General features: G+C 45.6%; 1 protein-coding gene across 1 annotated transcript in view; it reads left to right on the top strand.

Annotated features, from left to right (window-relative positions):
- Positions 1-2,150: 2,150 nt before the first annotated feature.
- Positions 2,151-23,702, top strand: part of LOC311133207 (neuroendocrine convertase 2) — a gene marked incomplete at both ends in the record, with an annotated part of 85,911 nt that continues 64,359 nt past the window's right edge. The window contains 2 exons of the mRNA XM_084166688.1: positions 2,151-2,201; positions 5,818-5,922. Coding sequence (XP_084022814.1) covers positions 2,151-2,201; positions 5,818-5,922 — 156 coding nt within the window. The remainder of the gene's footprint in view (positions 2,202-5,817; positions 5,923-23,702) is intronic.

The following is a 23,702-nucleotide window of genomic DNA, read 5'->3' as shown; positions in this document are numbered from 1 at the left end:
TGTGAGGGGAACGGCACCTCCGTACCTTCAGGCTCTGATCAGTCCCCACACCCAAACGAGGGCATTGTGTTCATCCACCTCTGGCCTGCTGGCTCCCCTACCTCTGCGGAAGCATAGTTCCCGCTCAGCCCAGTCAAAACTGTTCGCTGCTCTGGCACCCCAATGGTGGAACAAGCTCCCTCACGACGCCAGGACAGCGGAGTCACTCACCACCTTCCGGAGACATTTGAAACCCCACCTCTTTAAAGAATACCTGGGATAGGATAAAGTAATCCTTCTACCCCCCCCCTTACCCCAACCCCCCCCCCCAAAAAAAAAAAACAACAACAACAACAACAACATTGTAAAGTGGTTATCCCACTGGCTATCCCACTGGCACCTATTTGTAAGTCGCTCTGGATAAGTGCGTCTGCTAAATGACGTAAATGTAAATGTATAAATAATATAAAAAAGAAAAGTGTTCAGACCCTTTGTTATGAGACTCGAAATTGAGCTCAGGTGCATCCTGTTTCCATTGATCATCCTTGAGATGTTTCTACAACTTGATTGGAGTCCACCTGTGGTAAATGTAATTGATTGGACATGATTTGTAAGTGTAAGTCGCTCTGGATAAGAGCATCTGCTAAATGACGAAAATGTAAATGTACATTTGGAAAGGCACACACCTGTCTATATAAGGTCCCACAGTTGACAAGGCATGTCAAAGCAAAAACCAAGCCATGAGGTCGAAGGAATTGTCCATAGAGCTCTTAGACAGGATTGTGTCGAGGCACAGATCTCGGGAAGGGTACCAACACATTTCTGCAGCATTGAAGGTCCACAAGAACACAGTGGCTTCCATCATTCTTAAATGGAAGTTTGGAACCACCAAGACTCTTCCTAGAGCTGGCCGCCCGGCCAAACTGAGCAATCGGTGGAGAAGGGCCTTGGTCAGGGAGGTGACCAAGATCCCGATGGTCACTCTGACACCGCTCCAAAGTTCCTCTGTGGAGATTTGAGAACCTTCCAGAAGGACAACCATCTCTGCAGCACTCCACCATTCAGGCCTTTATGGTAGCGTGGCCAGATGGAAGCCACTCCTCAGTAAAATGCACATGACAGCCCGCTTGGAGTATGCCAAAAGGCACCTAAAGACTCTCAGACCATGAGAAACACGATTCTTTGCTCTGATTGAAGTCTTTGGCCTGAATGCCAAGCGGCATGTCTGGAGGAAAGAGTGGCTTCGGGACAAGTCTCTGAATGTCCTTGAGTGGCCCAGCCAGAGCCCGGACTTGAACACGATCTAACATTTCTGGAGAGACCTGAAAATAACTGAGCAGCGATGCTCCCCATTCAACCTGACAGAGCTTGAAAGGATCTGCAGAGATCCATGGGAGAAACTCCCCAAATACAGGTGTTCCAAGCTTGTAGCATCATACCCAAGAAGACTCGAGGCTGTAATCGCTGCCAAAGGTGCTAGAAACAATGTACTGAGTAAAGGGTCTGAATACTTATGTAAATGTGATATTTCAGTTTTGTATTTGTAATAAATGTGCAAAAATTTCTAAAGACCTCTTTTTGCTTCGTCATTATGTGGTATTGTGTGTAGATTGATGAGGAAAAAAATATATTTAATCAATTTTAGAATAAGGCTGTATATGTGGAAAAAGTAAATTTTTGGCATGGCAGGGACTCCAGACAATCACGGATTATAGAGGGAAAGCCAGCCACGTCGCAGATACCGACGCCTCACTCCCGGATGAAATAAACACCTTCTTCACCCACTTCGAGGAAAACAACATCGAGCCGCCGACGCGGTCCCCAACGCTCACAAGGACTGTGTGCTCTCGTTCTCCGTGGCCAACCTGAGTAAGATATTTAAGCGTGTTAACCCTCGCAAGGCTACCGACCCAGACAGCATTCCAAGCCACTTCCTCAGAACACGTGCAGACCAGCTGGCTGGAATGTTTACGCACATATTCAATCTCTCCATATCCCAGTCTGTTGTACCAACTTGCTTCAAGATGTCCACCATTGTTCCTGTCCCCAAGAAAGCGAAGGTAACTGAACTAAATGACTATCGCTCTATATCACTCACTTCTGTCATCATGAAGTGCTTTGAGAGACTAGTTATTCACTAAACTCAGGGTCCTGGGTCTGAACCCCCCCCCATGTGCAACTGGGTCCTGGACCTCCTTGCGGCCAGACCCCAAGTGTTGAAGGTAGGCAAAAACACCTCTGCCATGCTGATCCTCAACACGTGAGCACCACAACGGTGCGTGCTCAGCCCCCCCTGTATTCCTTGTTCACCCATGACTGCGTGGCAACGCATGTCTCTAGCTCAACCATCAAGTTTGCTAAAGACACAACAGTGGTAGGCCTGATTACCAACAACGATGAGACAGCCTACAGGGAGGAGGAGAGTGGTGCCAGGAAAATATTATTATTATTATATCAAAAAGCTGATTAAACAGTATGATCATTACACAGGTGCACCTTTTGCTGGGGACAATAAAAGGCCACTCTAAAATGTGCAGTTTTGTCACACAACACAATGCCACAGATGTCTCAAGTTTTGAGGGAGCGTGCAATTGGCATGCTGACTGCAGGAATGTTCACCAGAGCTGTTGCCAGAAAGTTGAATGTTCATTTCTCTACCATAAGCCGCCTCCAACGTCATTTTAGAGAATTTGGCAGTACGTCCAACCGGCCTCACAACCGTAGACCATGTGTATGGCGTCTTGTGGGTAAGCGGTACACTGATGTCAACGTTGTGAACAGAGTGCCCCACGGTGGCGGTTGGGTTATGGTATGGGCAGGCATAAGCTAAGAACAATGAACACAATTGCATTTTATCGATGGCAATTTGAATGCACAGAGATACCGTGACGAGATCATGAGGCCCATTGTTGTGCCATTCATCCACCATCATGTTTCAGCATGGTAATGCATGGCCCCATGTCACAAGGATCTGTACACAGTTACTGGAAGCTGAAAATGTCCCAGTTCTTCCATGGCCTGCATACTCACAAGACATATCACCCATGGAGTATGTTTGGGATGCTCTGGATCGATATGTACGACAGCGTGTTCCAGTTCCCGCAAATATCCAGCAACTTCGCACAGCCATTGAAGAGTGGGACAACATTCCACAGGCCGCAATCAACAGCCTGATCAACTCTATGAGAAGGATGTGTCACTCTTCATGAGGCTAATGGTGGTCACACCAGATACTGACTGGTTTTCTGATCCACGCCCCTACCTTTTAAAAAAAAGGTATCTGTGACCAACAGATCCATATCTGTAGTCCCAGTCATGTGAAATCCATAGATTAGGGCCTAATGAATTTATTTCAATTGACTGATTTCCCTTACATGAACTGTAATTTAGTAAAATCTTTGAAATTGTTGCATGCTGCGTTTATATTTTTGTTCAGTATACATTGAACACTGGTCAGTTTAATAATGTTTACATACTGTTTTACCCACTTTATATGTATACACTGTATTCTAGTCATGACTCATTTTATATACAGTGAGGGAAAAAAGTATTTGATCCCCTGCTGATTTTGTACGTTTGCCCACTGACAAAGACATGATCAGTCTATAATTTTAATGGTAGGTTTATTTGAACAGTGAGAGACAGAATAACAACAACAAAAATCCAGAATAACGCATGTCAAAAATGTTATAAATTGATTTGCATTTTAATGAGGGAAATAAGTATTTGACCCCTCTGCAAAACATGACTTAGTACTTGGTGGCAAAACCCTTGTTGGCAATCACAGAGGTCAGACGTTTCTTGTAGTTGGCCACCAGGTTTGCACACATCTCAGGAGGGACTTTGTCCCACTCCTCTTTGCAGATCTTCTCCAAGTCATTAAGGTTTCGAGCCTGACATTTGGCAACTCGAACCTTCAGCTCCCTCCACAGATTTTCTATGGGATTAAGGTCTGGAGACTGGCTAGGCCACTCCAGGACCTTAATGTGCTTCTTCTTGAGCCACTCCTTTGTTGCCTTGGCCGTGTGATTTGGGTCATTGTCATGCTGGAATACCCATCCACGACCCATTTTCAATGCCCTGGCTGAGGGAAGGATGTTCTCACCCAAGATTTGACGGTACACGGCCCTCCATCGTCCCTTTGATGGAGGGCCGTTGTCCTGTCCCTTTAGCAGAAAAACACCCTCAAAGCATAATGTTTCCACCTCCATGTTTGACGGTGGGGATGGTGTTCTTGGGGTCATAGGCAGCATTCCTCCTTTGATGCCAAAGAGCTCCATTTTGGTCTCATCTGACCACAACATTTTCACCCAGTTCTCCTCTGAATCATTCAGATGTTCATTGGCAAACTTCAGACGGCCCTGTATATGTGCTTTCTTGAGCAGGGGGACCTTGCGGGCGCTGCAGGATTTCAGTCCTTCACGGCGTAGTGTGTTACCAATTGTTTTCTTGGTGACTATGGTCCCAGCTGCCTTGAGATCATTGACAAGATTCTCCCGTGTAGTTCTGGGCTGATTCCTCACCGTTCTCATGATCATTGCAACTCCACGAGGTGAGATCTTGCATGGAGCCCCAGGCCGAGGGAGATTGACAGTTCTTTTGTCTTTCTTCCATTTGCGAATAATCAAACCAACTGTTGTCACCTTCTCACCAAGCTGCTTGGCGATGGTCTTGTAGCCCAATCCAGCCTTGTGTAGGTCTACAATCTTGTCCCTGACATCCTTGGAGAGCTTTTTGGTCTTGGCCATAGCGGAGAGTTTGGAATCTGATTGATTGATTGCTTCTGTGGACAGGTGTCTTTTATACAGGTAACAAGCCGAGATTAGGAGCACTCCCTTTAAGAATGTGCTCCTAATCTCAGCTCTTTACCTGTATAAAAGACACCTGGGAGCCAGAAATCTTTCTGATTGAGAGGGGGTCAAATACTTATTTCCCTCATTAAAATGCAAATCAATTTATAACATTTCTGACATGCGTTTTTGTGGATTTTTTTGTTGTTATTCTGTCTCTCACTGTTCAAATAAACCTACCATAAAAATTATAGACTGATCATTTCTTTGTCAGTGGGCAAACGTACAAAATCAGCAGGGGATCAAATACTTTTTTCCCTTACTGTAACTACTGCTGTACACACCTTTTCTATTCATATACTGTCCAGACTGTCTTTACACACCATTATATGCATATATATATTTTTTTATTTTGGTTGCTGACATTGCTCGTTCTGTTATTCATTGCTCGTTCTAATACATTAGACTGTGTTTCATTAAAAACAGTGACCTGGCACCCTTTATTACAGCATATGGAGGTCTTTAATCTGACTAGGGAGCCTTAGGCATGGCTCATACCATGCATCTAATTTCTTCCCTCTGTGATTTGTTCTAGTTGATTCCAGCAGTGCACTCCACTGTCTTAAAATAGACCCTGTGTAGTGAGAATGGATTGGTTCTGGCCTTGTAGCTTTCTCTTTCTCTTTCCCTTTCTCTTTCTCTCTCTCTCTCTCTCTCTCTCTTGCTCTCGCTCTCGCTCTCGCTCTCTCTCGCTCACTCTCGCTCACTCTCTCTCTCTTTCATCTGCTCTCTATTCATTCTGTAACTCACACCGTTACTTTCTATTTATATCTTTCTGTCCATTGCTCACCTGTCTCCTTTTCTCTCCATCACTCTCTCTGCTTCCATCAACCCCTCTTTCTCATTCACCCATTTTACTTTCCATCCCGTCATCTCTTTCCTCTCCCACTCTTTACCTTCCTTCTCCCTCCACCACCTTCTCACTCCATCCATCCATCCCTCTCTCTTTCTCACCTTCTCTCATGGCATTTTTCTTTCTCTTTCTCAGCTTCCCTTTGGAGAGGGTCTTTTTCACTTCTACCCCCAGAACACCCCTCAGAGGAGGAGCAAACGCAGCCTTCGCCACAGACAGCACCTGGAGAAGGACCGCAGGGTAAGTAAAACACACACGCACACACGCATGTTTGCACACACACACACACACACAAACACACAGAGTGGTTCCCATGGAAATGTGCCCAGCTTCGAGGTTCTATCTACAAAAATATGATTCTGAGATAATTGGCTTTTAAAGTTCCAAACCCTCATTAGTTTGGATGGTGTAAGTAATTTTTATTTTGTATTCTTTTGAACTTAACAATATTAATTGGGGGTATTTAAAGTACTATATAGGTAGAGAACATTGAACAGAACAAGGCTGTGTCAATAACTCAATTTTGACAAAAATGTAGATAGAACTTTATAGTCTCAAGCTCTCATAATGCTGTATTGTTCTGGAATGGTCTGGAACTCACCTTTCTGGTAAAAATAGTTATAAATTGCTGAGGTGTAATCACTTTCGAGGACATAAGCTCAAGTACCTAGTACAAATATTATGAAAATATAAAAAAATAGGGGTTGAAATGATTGAAATGCTTTCTAAATATAGTAAGAATTAAATACTATAAGATTTCACCATTCTTATAACTGTAAAATAAATATGATCATATTTAGTGACTGTACAAATTTTGCCCCATTTCATATACAGTGCCATCAGAAAGTATTCACACCCCTTTACTTTCCCCACATTTTGTTGTGTTACAGCCTGAATGTTAAATGGATTAAATTGACATTTTGTGTCACTGATCTACACACCATACCCCATAATGACAAACGTGGATTTTTTTTGTAGAACATTTTCGAAATTTATGAAAAATGAAAAGTTGAAATGTCTTGAGTCAATAAGTATTCAACCCCTTTGTTATGGCATGACTAAATAAGTTCAAGAGTAAATCTGTGCTTAACAAATCACAAAATAAGTTTAATGGACTCATTCTATGTTCAATATTAGTGGCTAACATGATTTTTGAATGACTACCCCATCTCTGTACCACACACATGCAATTATTTGTAAGGTCCTGTCACGACTTCCGTCGATGCTGCCTCCCCTCCTTGTTCGGGCAGGTTTCAGCGTTCCGCGTCACCGGCTTACTAGCTACTGCCGATCCATTTATCATCACTCCATTTGTCTTGCCTTCAATCACACACACCTGGTCCTTATTCCCTCATTAGTCATGGAATAAGTGTTCCCTCTGCTTCCTTGTCTGTGTGGGTGATCGTTTATTGTGGAGGTTAGTGAAGCTCGGTGGAGCTTGTGTATTGTGTATCGATGGGAGTATTTTCCCGTGTGCCTTGTATTTTCCAGTGTGCCTGTTTGGTGCCCTGGAGTGTGTTTGACACATTTCTGTGTAAACCTGTATTTTGCGGATTAAAGCCTGTTATTCTGTGATTTACCCTCCTGCGGCTGACTCCTTCAACACCACCTCATCACAGAATCACCCAACCGGATATGGAGTCAGCGGGAGAGACACACATGCCTGGAGTCCTGGAACGGGTCCAGGAGCATTCAACTCTGCTAGCCAGCTTGGGTGAAGCGATGGGTCGGGTTCTTCAGGTCGTCCAACGCCTGGAGAGGAGAGAGCCCGATCCGTCGAGACCAGCTGGTCAACCGGATCCCGCAACCTACACCCCATCACCCGGAGGGATCCAGATAACCTGACCAGGGGAGTTTGACGGGACAGCGGCGCTGTGCCAAGGATTCCTTCTCCAACTGGAGCTCTATTTCTCCAGCATCCGGCCGGTTCCATCGGAGCGGGAGAAGGTGTCCACCCTCGTCTCCTGCCTCTCGGGGAAAGCCCTGGAGTGGGCCAACGCGGTGTGGAACGAAGGAGGAGCCGCGTTGGAGAATTACAGGGAGTTCGCTCGCCTCTTCCGGGCGGTTTTCGATCACCCGCCCGAGGGTCGAGAGGCGTGTGAGCGGCTGGTCCACCTGAGGCAGGGGACGAGGACTGCGCAGGACTTCGCATTGGAGTTTAGAACTCTGGCAGCTGGGTCCGGGTGGAACGAGCGGAAAATACTGGTGGCCGACCTTGGCTAAGGACGTGAGGGTGTATGTCTCGTCATGCTCAGTGTGCGCCCAGAGTAAGGCACCTAGGCACCTCCCAGCTGGTAAGTTACAACATTTACCAGTTCCACAACGACCATAGTCTCATCTAAGTGTTGATTTTCTAAATGATCTTCCCCTCTCCCAAGGTAACACCACCATCCTGGTCATTGTGGACCACTTTTCTAAAGCCTGCCGCCTCCTTCCTCTGCCCGGTCTCCTCACGGCTCTACAAACTGCGGAGGCCCTGTTTACACACATCTTCCGGCACTACGGGGTACCAGAGTATATAGTGTCTGACCGAGGTCCCCAGTTCACGTCCAAGGTCTGGAAGGCATTCATGGAACGTCTGGCGGTCTCAGTCAGCCTGACCTCTGGGTTCCACCCCGAGAGTAATGGGCAGGTGGAACAGGTAAATGAGGACGTGGGTAGGTTTATGCAGTCCTACTGCCAGGACCGGCCGGGGGAGTGGTCGGTGTTCTTGCCATAGGCAGAATATGCCCAGAACTCTCTCCGCCACTCCTCCACTAACCTAACGCCTTTCCAGTGTATTCTAGGCACCGTGGCACCAGAGCCAGACCGAGGCTCCTGCAGTGGATGACTGGTTTCGGCGCGCGGAGAAGACGTGGGATGCTTCCCACGTTCACCTCCAACGCGCCGTGCGTCGTCAGAAGGCCAACCGGGGGATCGGGTCTGGCTCTCAACACGGAATCTGCCCCTCCGCCTGCCCTGCCGGAAGCTGAGCCCGCGGTTTGTGGGGCCATTCAAAGTCCTGAGGAGAGTCAACAAGGTTATTACTTCCCCCTGTTCCTCGTTTCATGTGTCTCTCCTCAGGCCGGTGGTAGCTGGTCCGCTCCAGGAGTCTGAGGTGCGGGAGGTTCCTCCACCTCCTCTGGACATCGAGGGGGCCCCGGCGTACTCTGTCCGTTCCATCCTGGATTCGAGGCTTCAGGTGGGGGGCCTTCAGTACCTCGTGGAGTGGGAGGGGTACGGTCTGGAGGAACGGTGCTGGGTCCCTGTGAGGAATATCCTCGATCCCTCCATGTTACGGGATTTCCACCGTTGCCATCTGGCTCGCCCTGCTCCGCGTCCTCCTGGTCGTCCCCGAGGTCGGGGTCGGCGCGCAGCTGGAGCCGCGCGTCAAGGGAGGGGTACTGTCATGACTTCCGCCGAGGCTGCCTCCCCTCCTTGTTCGGGCAGGATTTGGCGTTCGCCGTCACCGGCTTACTAGCTGCTGCCGATCCATTTATCATCACTCCATTTGTCTTGTCTTCAATCACACCTACCTGGTCCTTATCCCCTCATTAGTCATGGTATAAGTGTTCCCTCTGCTTCCTTGTCTATGTGGGTGATTGTTTATTGTGGAGGTTAGTGGAGCTTGTGTATTGTGTATCGAAGGGAGTATTTTCCTGTGTGCCTTGTATTTTCCAGTGCGCCTGTTTTGTGTCCTGGAGTGTGTTTGACGCATTTCTGTGTAAACCTGTATTTTGCGGATTAAAGCCTGTTATTCTGTGATTTACCCTCCTGCGCCTGACTCCTTCAACACCAACTCATCACAGGTTCCTCAATCGAGTAGTGTATTTCAAGCACAAAGACCAGGGAGGTTTTTCAATGGCTCGCAAAGAAAGGCACCTATTGGTAGACAAAAAAGAGATGCTGAATATCCCTGTGAACATGGTGAAGTTATTTATTAGGCTTTGGATGGTGTATCTGTAGTGGATTCTTTGCACAGTGCTGATATTCTTTTATTCTTAAAAAAACCTTAAACTTTAGAAAATGACACAGACAACAACTTCTGAGTATATATAAAAGATATTTAGTTATGCAATTGCAGGCAGAAGTTAATACAGAGTCACACAGGATTTGGATGGCTCCTCATAAATTCTACAAAATGTCTTAAAATAATCTCTTCTTTTTATAGAAGTACGCCAGGTGATCGTTTAGTCACGGTAACTAGGCTTCTCCAAGCTCTGATGCTGCTGTTGGTCATTAGTAGCCTACCAAACTTGCTAACTGCCTGGTACTCCGCACTCTATTGTCCCTCTAATCACTCTGACATCAATGCAAATGTAATCGAAAATCGAATCAAACACTTCATGAGAGCCCATGAGCTCATGTTGCGCAACATTTCTATAGGCTATGCAGTTGCGTGACAAAACAGAGTGATAGCCTCTTTTAAAAAGAGGAGGATCCTTTCAGCTTTCTATAGGCTGGGCCTACTATATTTATTTCTCAACTTTCCTAATATTAAGCACATTGCTTCTCTTTACAACAGGAGTAAAGCCTACCTGGCTAGCATGAAAATGATCCACGTGAAAAGCATCCTCCATTCGCTATTTAAGTGCATAGATTACATGTATTTTTTTCCCGCTGCCCCTGTTTCGAGACAGGTGCATGATAATGGTCCATTCTAAATCAAAACAAATTTCCCACATATATTATTTAGTATATGTAAAGACAAGATTAAATGAAGAATAGTGTGATTGGTGTGCAAAGCTCTAAGAGATTTACCCCAAAAGACTGTAATCACTGCCAAAGATGTTTCTAACATGCATTATCTCAGGGGGGTGAATGCTTATCTAATCAAGATATATTAGGGTTATATTTCTCATTTTAAAAAATTGACATTACAGAGTATTTTGTGTAGATCATTGACCAAAAATGACAATTAAATCAATTTTAATCCCACTTTGTAACACAACTAAATGTGGAGGGGTCAAGGGGTGAATACTTTCTGAAGGCACTGTAACTGAGGACAACATTATCTGCCAAGCGTCCTCAGAGTGAAGCAAAGACAGACACCATTTGAATGTCTGCAGAGTCGTTACAACTTCAGCTTCACACACAAAGTGATTACGTCCCTCTGTGACCAAGAGAAAGTGGTTGTGTTTCAATTCTATGAAATTATTTAGTATTTTTTCATGTTGAGAGCTCTAAATCCAGCGGAGAATATCACAGCAAGATGAGACTATGATTACTAGACTGCCCCCTTTCTTCACATGCTATCTGCCAGGCTGGGCTCCGTTGATCCGAGGGAGAGCAAATCGATTATTTGTATGAATAGGCCAGAAAATGTGATACGTCACTCCCTATGTAAATGTGGGGTGTGAAACCTGACACTTCAAGTCAGCTGACAGTTGACAGAGTGATAGCGGAGAGCAGACAGATAAGGCACTGTACCCTTCAACATTCACAGCGCGCTTTGTACACCAAAATGTCAGTTGGAACTTGTCCAGAACCGCTAAAAGTCCCCTAAATAGGGGACTTAACATCAAAGAGGTTTTACATTAAATATTTCACTATCTAGCAAAGTTTATTCACATAAATATACTGTAAAGGTGAAAAAGGCATCGAAAGCCCCTGGTTACTGGTTTGAAAATAATGTTTACAGCAAATAGGCACCAAAAGTAGGTTACACCAAGCACATAGAAATGGCCTCAAAACTGCTGCAGATTTTATTCAGCGATTGAAAAGAAGAGCATAATAGCATGCAATTTCTGTGTTTAAGGGCGAAAGCAATTTTGTCGAAGATGACCCATAATCTAACTGTGCAATAGGCAGGCCTAACCACAATCATTATGATATACAGTGGGGAAAAAAAGTATTTAGTCAGCCACCAATTGTGCAAGTTCTCCCACTTAAAAAGATGAGAGAGGCCTGTAATTTTCATCATAGGTACACGTCAACTATGACAGACAAAATGAGAAAGAAAAATCCAGAAAATCACATTGTAGGATTTTTTATGAATATATTTGCAAATTATGGTGGAAAATAAGTATTTGGTCAATAACAAAAGTTTCTCAATACTTTGTTATATACCCTTTGTTGGCAATGACACAGGTCAAACGTTTTCTGTAAGGTTTTCACACACTGTTGCTGGTATTTTGGCCCATTCCTCCATGCAGATCTCCTCTAGAGCAGTGATGTTTTGGGAAAGATTTTCTATGGGGTTGAGATCTAGAGACTGGCTAGGCCACTCCAGGACCTTGAAATGCTTCTTACGAAGCCACTCCTTCGTTGCCAGGGCGGTGTGTTTGGGATCATTGTCATGCTGAAATACCCAGCCACGTTTCATCTTCAATGCCCTTGCTGATGGAAGGAGGTTTTCACTCAAAATCTCACGATACATGGCCCCATTCATTCTTTCCTTTACACGGATCAGTCGTCCTGGTCCCTTTGCAGAAAAACAGCCCCAAAGCATGATGTTTCCACCCCCATGCTTCACAGTAGGTATGGTGTTCTTTGGATGCAACTCAGCATTCTTTGTCCTCCAAACACGACGAGTTGAGTTTTTACCAAAAAGTTATATTTTGGTTTCATCTGACCATATGACATTCTCCCAATCCTCTTCTGGATCATCCAAATGCACTCTAGCAAACTTCAGACGGGCCTGGACATGTACTTGCTTAAGCAGGGTTGACACGTCTGGCACTGCAGGATTTGAGTCCCTGGCGGCGTAGTGTGTTACTGATGGTAGGCTTTGTTACTTTGGTCCCAGCTCTCTGCAGGTCATTCACTAGGTCCCCCCGTGTGGTTCTGGGATTTTTGCTCACCGTTCTTGTGATCATTTTGACCCCACGGGGTGAGATCTTGCGTGGAGCCCCAGATCGAGGGAGATTATCAGTGGTCTTGTATGTCTTCCATTTCCTAATAATTGCTCCCACAGTTGATTTCTTCAAACCAAGCTGCTTACCTATTGCATATTCAGTCTTCCCAGCCTGGTGCAGGTCTACAATTTTGTTTCTGGTGTCCTTTGACAGCTCTTTGGTCTTGGCCATAGTGGAGTTTGGAGTGTGACTGTTTGAGGTTGTGGACAGGTGTCTTTTATACTGATAACAAGTTCAAACAGGTGCCATTAATACAGGTAACGAGTGGAGGACAGAGGAGCCTCTTAAAGAAGAAGTTACAGGTCTGTGAGAGCCAGAAATCTTGCTTGTTTGTAGGTGACCAAATACTTATTTTCCACCATAATTTGCAAATTAATTCATTAAAAATCCTACAATGTGATTTTCTGGATTTTTTTCTCTCAATTTGTCTGTCATAGTTGACGTGTACCTATGATGAATATTACAGGCCTCTCTCATCTTTTTAAGTGGGAGAACTTGCACAATTGGTGTTCTAAACAGCGCCGGTGAAGATGGCTGCCGTTTTACAGCCCTCTAACCAATTGTACTATTATGTGTGTTTTTCCGCGTTATTTGTAATTTATTTTGTACATAATGTTTCTGCCATCGTCTCTTATAACCAAAAAGAGCTTCTGGATATCAGGACAGCGACTACTCACCTCGTATTGGACGAAGATTTTTTCTTCAACGAGGCGGCCGCGAAGGATATCATACAGACACCCGACAAGGCCCAAATCCCCGTCATTCGCGTGAGGAAGTTTTGGAGATATCGTGGACGTAGATCGGGGTGCGTTGTAAGGATCCGACGGCGAGCGAGTAAACTGCCTCTTCCATCAATCCTATTAGCCAACGTTCAATCATTTGAAAATAAATTGGATGACCTAAGATTACGGTTATCCTACCAACGGGACATTAAAAACTGTAATATCTTATGTTTCACAGAGTCGTGGCTGAACGACGACATGGATATCATACAGCTAGCGGGCTATACGCTACATCGGCAGGATAGAACGGCTGACTCCGGTAAGACAAGGGGTGGCGGTCTGTGTATATTTGTAAACAACAGCTGGTGCACAAAATCAAATACTAACGAAGTCTCAAGGTTTTGCTCGCCTGAGGTAGAGTATCTTATGATAAGCTGTAGACCACACTATTTACCAAGAGAGTTTTCATCTATATTTTTCATAGCTGTCTATTTACCACCACAAACCAATGCTGGCATTAAGATTGCACTGAATGAGTTGTACAAGGCCATAAATCAACAGGAAAACGCTCATCCAGATGCAGCGCTCCTAGTGGCCGGTGACTTTAATGCAGGGAAACTTAAATCCGTTCTACCTAATTTCTACCAGCATGTTAAATGTGGAACCAGAGGAAAAAAAACTCTAGACCACCTTTACTCCACACACAGAGACGCATACAAAGCTCCCCCTCGCCCTCCATTTGGCAAATCTGACCATAACTCTATCCTCCTGATTCCTGCTTATAAGCAAAAACTAAAGCAGGAAGCACCAGTGACTTGGTTAATAAAAAAGTGGTCAGATGACGCAGATGCTAAGCTACAGGACTGTTTTGCTAGCACAGACTGGAACATGTTCCGGGATTCTTCAGACAGCATTGAGGAGTACACCACATCAGTCACTGGTTCATCAATAAGTGCATCGATGATGTCGTCCCCACAGTGACCGTACGTACATACCCCAACCAGAAGCCATGGATTACAGGAAACATCCGCACTGAGCTAAAGGGTAGAGCTGCCGCTTTCAAGGAACGGGACTCTAACCCGGACGCTTATAAGAAATCCCGCTATGACCTCCGACAAACCATCAAACAGGCAAAGAGTCAATACAGGACTAAGATTGAATCGTACTACACTGGCTCTGACGCTCGTCGGATGTGGCAGGGCTTGAAAACTATTACAGACTACAAAGGGAAGCACAGCCGCGAGCTGCCCAGTGACACAAGCCTACCAGACGAGCTAAACCACTTCTATGCTCGCTTCGAGGCAAGCAACACTGAAGCATGCATGAGAGCACCAGCGGTTCCAGATGACTATGTGATCACGCTCTCCGTAGCCGATGTGAGTAAGACTTTTAAGCAGGTCAACATTCACAAGGCCGCAGGGCCAGACGGATTACCAGGACGTGTACTCCGAGCATGTGCTGACCAACTGGCAAGTGTCTTCACTGACATTTTCAACATGTCCCTGACTGAGTCTGTAATACCAACATGTTTCAAGCAGACCACCATAGTCCCCGTGCCCAAGGACTCTAAGATAACCTGCCTAAATGACTACCGACCCGTAGCACTGACGTCTGTAGCCATGAAGTGCTTTGAAAGGCTGGTCGGGGGCCCCTCAGGGGTGCGTGCTCAGTCCCCTCCTGTACTCTCTGTTCACCCATGACTGCATGGCCAGGCACGACTCCAACACCATCATTAAGTTTGCCGACGACACAACAGTGGTAGGCCTGATCACCGACAACGATGAGATAGCCTATAGGGAGGAGGTCAGAGACCTGGCCGTGTGTTGCCAGGACAACAACCTCTCCCTCAACGTGACCAAGACAAAGGAGTTGATTGTGGACTACAGGAAAAAAAAGAGGACTGAGCACGCCCCCATTCTCATCGAAGGGGCTGTAGTGGAACAGGTTGAGAGCTTCAAGTTCCTTGGTGTCCACATCACCAACGAACTATCATGGTCCAAACACACCAAGACAGTCGTGAAGAGGGCACGACAAAGCTTATTCCCCCTCAGGAGACTGAAAAGATTTGGCATGGGTCCTCAGATCCTCAAAAAATTCTACAGCTGCACCATCGAGAGCATCCTGACTGGTTGCATCACCGCCTGGTATGGCAACTGCTTGGCCTCCGACCGCAAGGCACTACAGAGGGTAGTGCGTACGGCCCAGTACATCACTGGGGCCAAGCTTCCTGCCATCCAGGACCTCTATGCCAGGCGGTGTCAGAGGAAGGCCCTCAAAATTGTCAAAGACTCCAGCCACCCTAGTCATAGACTGTTCTCTCTGCTACCGCACGGCAAGCGGTACCGGAGTGCCCAGTCTAGGTCCAAAATGACTTCTCAACAGCTTCTACCCCCAAGCCATAAGACTCCTGAACAGCTAATCATGGCTACCCAGACTATTTGCACTGCCCCCCCACCCCATCCTTTTTACGCTGCTGCTACTCTGTTAATTATTTATGCATAGTCACTTTAACTCTACCCACATGTACATATTACCTCAACTACCTCAACTAGCCGGTGCCCCCGCACATTGACTCTGCAACGGTACCCCCCTGTATATATAGCCTCCCTACTGTTACTTTATTTTACTTCTGCTCTTTTTTTTCTCAACACTTTTTTTGTTGTTGTTTTATTTTTACTTTATTTTTGTTAAAAATAAATGCACTGTTGGTTAAGGGCTGTAAGTAAGCATTTCACTGTAATGTCTGCACCTGTTGTATTCGGCGCATGTGACCAATACAATTTAATTTGATTTGATTTGATTTGACTAAATACTTTCTTTCCCCACTGTATTATACACCGAGCAAGGCTATACAGCAAGGGTGTTCAACATTTTTGAGCTTGGTGGGCCAAAATATAATCTAAGTGGTGGGCCACGAGCCGAACAAATAGACGTAATTCATATAATATTTTTTTTTTAATAGCTTTTTAGGGTTTTGAAATAATAGCTTTTTGGAAAGTAATCATAAAATGTCACCTCAAACATTAATCAAATCGTAGCCATATACCTTGACACCTAACAACAGATTCTAATTACCAATATTAAAGATGTATTAAAAGTTTTACCATTGATGCATAGAAACTGCAACCAAGTTTCTATTGTCATAACCTTAAGCAAAAATGTAAAATCATCTGAAACCATGTGGTTTTGGAACACTTCACGTGATGATATTTCACATGAAGTTTCACATGTGAATTTTCACATTATCACATAATCTTTCACATGTGAAATCATGTGGTTTTGGAACACTTCACGTGATGATATTTCACATGAATTTTCACGTGGGATTTCACAAGTGATGCCATGCAAACAGAAATTAGTTGTTAGCATGTCCCCGGAACGTCACACAATCACAGTGTTTTCAACTTTCATATTTGACAAGCATGATTAAATTGTGTATGATTATTTATACAGTAGTTATTATTCAACATGTCCTCACCTGGGATTTCAACTCACAACCTCTTGGTTCATGACATTCCGATCTTCCTGCTACGCCAGCATGTCTGTGTCAATAACTGATTTCACCTGTATTCCTACACTTTGGACTTCAAAGTAACTCTCATCTTTGTTAAAAATACACTCAAGTAAAACTATTATATTTATCATAGTGATTCAGGAGTATAATATTCCCCACCAACATTAGACAACTCTACAGAAAACCCTCAAATTGCTGAAATAAGTAAATTAAATAAATGATGAGAGAATAGTCAGATTAACTGATAACTAAAATACATTTACATTTACATTTACGTCATTTAGCAGACACTCTTATCCAGAGCGACTTACAAATTGGTGCATTCACCTTATAGCCAGTGGGATAACCACTTTACAATATGTTTTTTCTTTCTTTGGGGTGGGGTAAGGGGGGTGGGTAGAAGGATTACTTTATCCTATCCCAGGTATTCCTTGAAGAGGTGGGGTTTCAAGTGTCTCCGGGAGGTGGTGAGTGACTCCGCTGTCCTGGCGTCGTGAGGGAGCTTGTTCCACCATTGGGGTGCCAGAGCAGCGAACTGTTTTGACTGGGCTGAGCGGGAACTGTGCTTCTGCAGAGGTAGTGGGGCCAGCAGGCCAGAGGTGGATGAACGCAATGCCCTCGTTTGGGTGTAGGGACTGATAAGAGCCTGAAGGTACGGAGGTGCCATTCCCTCACAGCTCCGTAGGCAAGCACCATGGTCTTGTAGCAGATGCGAGCTTCAACTGGAAGCCAGTGGAGTGTCTGGAGGAGCGGGGTGATGTGAGAGAACTTGGGAAGGTTGAACACCAGACGGGCTACTGCATTCTGGATGAGTTGTAGGGGTTTAATGACACAGGCAGGGAGCCCAGCCAACAGCGAGTTGCAGTAATCCAGACGGGAGATGACAAGTGCCTGGATTAGGACCTGTGCCGCTTCCTGTGTAAGGCAGGGTCGTACTCTCCGAATGTTGTAGAGCATGAACCTACAGGATCGGGTCACCGCCTTGATGTTAGCGGAGAACGACAGGGTGTTATCCAGGGTCACACCAAGGCTCTTCGCACTCTGGGAGGAGGACACAACGGAGTTGTCAACCGTGATGGCGAGATCATGGAACGGGCAGTCCTTCCCCGGGAGGAAGAGCAGCTCCGTCTTGCCGAGGTTCAGCTTGAGGTGGTGATCCGTCATCCACACTGATATGTCTGCCAGACATGCAGAGATGCGATTTGCCACCTGGTTATCAGAAGGGGGAAAGGAGAAGATTAGTTGTGTGTCGTCTGCGTAGCAATGATAGGAGAGGCCATGTGAGGATATGACAGAGCCAAGTGACTTGGTGTATAGAGAGAATAGGAGAGGGCCTAGAACTGAGCCCTGGGGGACACCAGTGGTGAGAGCACGTGGTGCGGAGACAGATTCTCGCCACGCCACTTGGTAGGAGCGACCGGTCAGGTAGGACGCAATCCAAGAGTGAGCCGCGCCGGAGATGCCCAACTCGGAGAGGGTGGAGAGGAGGATCTGATGGTTCACAGTATCAAAGGCAGCAGACAGGTCTAGAAGGACAAGTGCAGAGGAGAGAGAGTTAGCTTTAGCAGTGCGGAGAGCCTCCGTGACACAGAGAAGAGCAGTCTCAGTTGAATGCCCAGTCTTGAAACCTGACTGGTTTGGATCAAGAAGGTCATTCTGAGAGAGATAGCAAGAGAGTTGGCTAGAGACGGCATGCTCAAGAGTTTTGGAGAGAAAAGAAAGAAGGGATACTGGTCTGTAGTTGTTGACATCAGAGGGATCGAGTGTTGTTTTTTTGAGAAGGGGTGCAACTCTCGCTCTCTTGAAGACGGAAGGGACATAGCCAGCGGTCAAGGATGAGTTGATGAGCGAGGTGAGGTAAGGGAGAAGGTCACCGGAGATGGTCTGGAGAAGAGAGGAGGGGATAGGGTCAAGCGGGCAGGTTGTTGGGCGGCCGGCCGTCACAAGTCGCAAGATTTCATCTGGAGAGAGAGAGGGGAGAAAGAAGTCAAAGCATAGGGTAGGGCAGTGTGAGCAGGACCAGCAGTGTCATTTCACTTAACAAACGAGGATCGGATGTCGTCAACCTTCTTTTCAAAATGGTTGACGAAGTCATCCACAGAGAGGGAGGGGGGGGGGGGGGGGTATTCAGCAGTGAGGAGAAGGTGGCAAAGAGCTTCCTAGGGTTAGAGGCAGATGCTTGGAATTTAGAGTGGTAGAAATTGGCTTTAGCAGCAGAAACAGATGAAGAAAATGTAGAGAGGAGGGAGTGAAAAGATGCCAGGTCCGCAGGGAGTCTAGTTTTCCTCCATTTCCGCTCGGCTGCCCGGAGTCCTGTTCTGTGAGCTCGCAATGAGTCATCAAGCCACGGAGCAGGAGGGGAGGACCGAGCCAGCCCGGGAGGATAGGGGACATAGAGAGTCAAAGGATGCAGAAAGGGAGGAGAGGAGGGTTGAGGAGGCAGAATAAGGAGATTGGAGGGAGAAGGATTGAGCAGAGGGAAGAGATGATACGTTGGAAGAGGAGAGAGAAGCGGGAGAGAGAGAGCGAAGGTTGCGACGGCGCATTACCATCTGAGTAGGGGCAGAGTGAGAAATGTTGGAGGAGAGCGAGAGAGAAAAGGATACAAAGTAGTGGTCGGAGTCTTGGAGGGGAGTTGCAGTGAGATTAGTAGAAGAACAGCATCTAGTAAAGATGAGTTCAAGCGTATTGCCTGCCTTGTTAGTAGGGGGGGACGGTGAGAGGGTGAGGTCAAAAGAGGAGGGAGTGGAAAGAAGGAGGCAGAGAGAAATGAGTCAAAGGCAGACGTAGGGAGGTTGAAGTCACCCAGATCTGTGAGGGGTGAGCCATCCTCAGGAAAGGAACTTATCAAGGCGTCAAGCTCATTGATGAACTCTCCAAGGGAACCTGGAGGGCGATAAATGACAAGGATGTTAAGCTTGAATGGGCTAGTGACTGTGACAGCATGGAATTCAAATGAGGAGATAGACAGATGGGTCAGGGGAAAAAGAGAGAATGTCCACTTGGGAGAGATGAGGATTCCTGTGCCACCACCCCGCTGACCAGATGCTCTTGGGGTATGCGAGAACACATGGTCAGACGAGGAGAGAGCAGTAGGAGTAGCAGTGTTTTCAGTGGTAATCCATGTTTCCTTCAGCGCCAAGAAGTCGAGGGACTGGAGGGAGCATAGGCTGAGATGAACTCTGCCTTGTTGGCCACAGAACGGCAGTTCCAGAGGCTGCCGGAGACCTGGAACTCCACGTGGGTCGTGCGTGCAGGGACCACCAGGTTAGAGAGGCAGCAGCCACGCGGTGTGAGGCGTTTGTATAGCCTGTGCGGAGAGGAGAGAACAGGGATAGACAGAGGCATAGTTGACAGGCTACAGAAAATGGCTACAATAATGCAAAGGAGATCGGAATGAAATGAACTAAGCATCTGGGAAAGCAAGAGAGCGGGGCCTCCCTCACTTACGTTTCACTGAAACACCCAAATATAACTCTCCCAACTTTCACCTCAGAAACTATAATTGTTGTAAACTACAGCGGTTCAATGTTTTCTAGGAATAGACTCTAACTTAGTTTATTCAGCTAGCTAATTTGGTACAGTATTCTTCCGTGAAAACCGTCCAGGGCACCTAGTCATATGACGCCACAGCCAGCTAGCATGCCGGCCTCCAACAACACGGTTTAGCACCAATACTCGGCCACAACAAACCACCAGTGTGTCAACACGCCAAGCAGATCATTCGTGTCCGTGTCTAATGTTGTGGGTTAGTCCCGACAGCTTGAGCGAGTCCATCGTCAACTTATTCAGTCAGTTAGTTAGCTAGAATAGTTAGCATACTAGCTAGCCATTGCTTTCTGCCAACGAATAAACCCATCCTCCCACAGCACGAACACACAGAGAGAGCCAAGCTAACATTAACTAGTCACCCATGTCCCGAATTCCCTTGAACGACTCTGGCTACCAGTATGTAAAAACAAAACACAAATGTAGGTTATAACTTACCCCTAGCAGCTACTGTTAGCTAGCCAAGTGCAAAGCTAGCCACTGAATCGATTCGGCCAGTTCGCGTCTGTTAGCTAGGTCGTTCCAGCTATTGTTTAGTAGCTATCCAGGTAGCAACAAGCTAGCTACATTTCGAGCACAGTAGCTACTTACTACCTAACGTTAACGCTTCAGACAATGAGGTTAGAAAAACAGCTGAATGGTAGGCATTATTGTATGTAATTATTGTAGGCAGCTAGCTGGCGTAATTACAGGTACTCTCAGGCGTGAAACAACTATCCACAGTTGCTAATAGTTACCAGTAGCTACCCGCTAGCTAGTCCAGGTAGTGGGTTAGCTAGCTTCGTGCTTCACCGGGCTCAGCCGAATACAACACTTACCTACAATAATTACATACAACAACCCACGATAACTACCTACAATACCTAACTACAATCTAAATACATAGTTTAAGCTTTACTCGACAAAGCTTAAACTATGTATATAAGCCATATAAGCCAAGCTTACCTCCCGCCAGAGAGAGACACAACCTCACCCGACAACGTAAACACACGTAAATAGCAGTGCAGATGGCACTCTTTTGCTAAGTGCAGCGATGTATTATAAGTAATGAATCTGTAGGGGACTTCTGCTAACGCTACAGACTTTGTGGCGCAGCAGAAAGTTCAGTGTCCCCAAATCCACAGATTATGAGTTCACATCCTAGGTGGTGTCATATTGGAAAGTCAGCACTAAGTGATCATGTTAAATGTAATGATATTGATTAAAGATGTTTACATTATTTTGGCTGAACAGCGTACCACTGACCCTAAAACCCCCATACCATTTAAATATTTCCCTTACAAAAAAAGAATGTAAAATGTGCCTTATTAACAAATAGCTGTTTTCACATGTTGAGCTGAAATGTTCACGTGAAAACAAAATAGACATGAGAGGTCAGTAGTTCACATGTGAAACCATTTGTTCACATGTATTACATTTAGAGTTCATACAGTATTTTAAGACCACCTTTTCACATGTGAGGAGAATAACATGGATACACCTCACATGTGAATTACAAAAACTTTCAAAAGTGAAAACCTAATTCTCACATGTGGAACGTTCAAATGTTTTCACGTGTATTTTCATGTTTATTACATGTTGCTTTTACATGTTGTCACATGTTATCACATTAACTTCACATAAGATCACGTGATAACTTGTGATAATATGAAATTCATGTCGTTTTTCCGTAAGAGTAAGGGCCCCCTAGAGGTCCTTGCGGGCCAAACCAAACGTCGGGCCCCAGTTTGGTCGGCCCAGCTATACAGCCAAAACATAAGTGCTTTCCTCCTGCCACACCTGAAAAAATCATCAACTGTTTTCAAACCCGATTGCTATGTCAGTAAATAATGTATTAAGATATGAATGGGAGCCACTCCAGATCACTAATTTGGCAAAAGGATGTAAAACAGCACCAACACGAGCAGATCTACATCTGGGATGCTCTGTTTTAATCAGCTGTCTGCTTGAAATGATCATATGTGGTCCTGCAGTTATGGATTTTAGCTTTCTGTGGTTCTGAAGTGTTGGGAGAGGTTAGCTGCACATTGTTGCTGCTTCCATCTCCTTTGAAGTATTACTAGCTGGTTCTTCTGTTGTCTTTTATTCAGTATTCATTCCCCTTGGCGTTTTTCCTATTTTGTTGCATTACAACCTGTAATTTAAATGGATTTTTATTTGGATTTCATGTAAGGAACATCCACAAAATAGTCCAAATTGGTGAAGTGAAATGAAAAAAATTAGAAACAATAAATAACGGAAAAGTGGTGCGTGCATATGTATTCACCCCTGTTGCTATGAAGCCCCTAAATAAGATCTGGTGCAACCAATTACCTTCAGAAATCAAATAATTAGTTAAATAAAGTCCACCTGTGTGCAATCTAAGTGTCACATGATCTGTCACATGATCTCAGTATATATACACCTGTTCTGAAAGGCCCCAGAGTCTGCAACACCACTAAGCAAGGAGCACCACCAAGCAAGCGGCACCATGAAGACCAATGAGCTCTCCAAACAGGGCAGGGACAAAGTTGTGGAGAAGTACAGATCAGGGTTGGGTTATAAAAAAATATCAGAAACTTTAAACATCCCACAGAGCACCATTAAATCCATTATTTAAAAATGGAAAGAATATGGCACCACAACAAACCTGCCAAGAGAGGACCGCCCACCAAAACTCACGGACCAGGCAAGGAGGGCAGTAATCAGAGAGGCAACAAAGAGACCAAAGATAACCCTGAAGGAGCTGCAAAGCTCCACAGCGGAGATTGGAGTATCTGTCCATAGGACCACTGTAAGCCGTACACTCCACAGAGCTGGGCTTTACAGAAGAGTGGCCAGAAAAAAAGCCATTGCTTGAAGAAAAAAATAAGCAAACAAGTTTGGTGTTCGCCAAAAGGCATGTGGGAGACTCCCCAAACACATGGAAGAAGGTACTCGGGTCAGATGAGACTAAAATGTAGCTCTTGGCCATCAAGGAGAACGCTATGTCTGGCGCAAACCCAACACCTCTCATCAACCCGAGAACACATTTTTACATTTTTGTCATTTAGCAGACGCTCTTATCCAGAGCTACTTACAGTTAGTGAGTGCATACATTATTTATTTTATTTTATTCCCCGTGGGAATCGAACCCACAACCCTGGCGTTGCAAACACCATGCTCTACCAACTGAGCTACATCCCTGCCGGCCATTCCTCCCCTACCCTGGACGACGCTGGGCCAATTGTGCGCCGCCACAGTGAAGTATGGTGGTGGCAGCATCATGCTGTGGGGATGTTTTTCATCGGCAGGGACTGGGAAACTGGTCAGAATTGAAGGAATGATGGATGGTGCTAAATAGAGGGAAATTCTTGAAGGAAACCTGTTTGTCTTCCAGAGATTTGAGACTGGGACGGAGGTTCACCGTCCAGCAGGACA

Source organism: Coregonus lavaretus, assembly GCF_964263955.1.
Source record: "Coregonus lavaretus genome assembly, chromosome: 1".
In the NCBI taxonomy this organism is placed as follows: Eukaryota; Metazoa; Chordata; class Actinopteri; order Salmoniformes; family Salmonidae; genus Coregonus; species Coregonus lavaretus.
The sequence above is the reverse complement of the archived record's forward strand: the minus strand, read 5'-3'. Positions and strand labels throughout refer to the sequence as shown.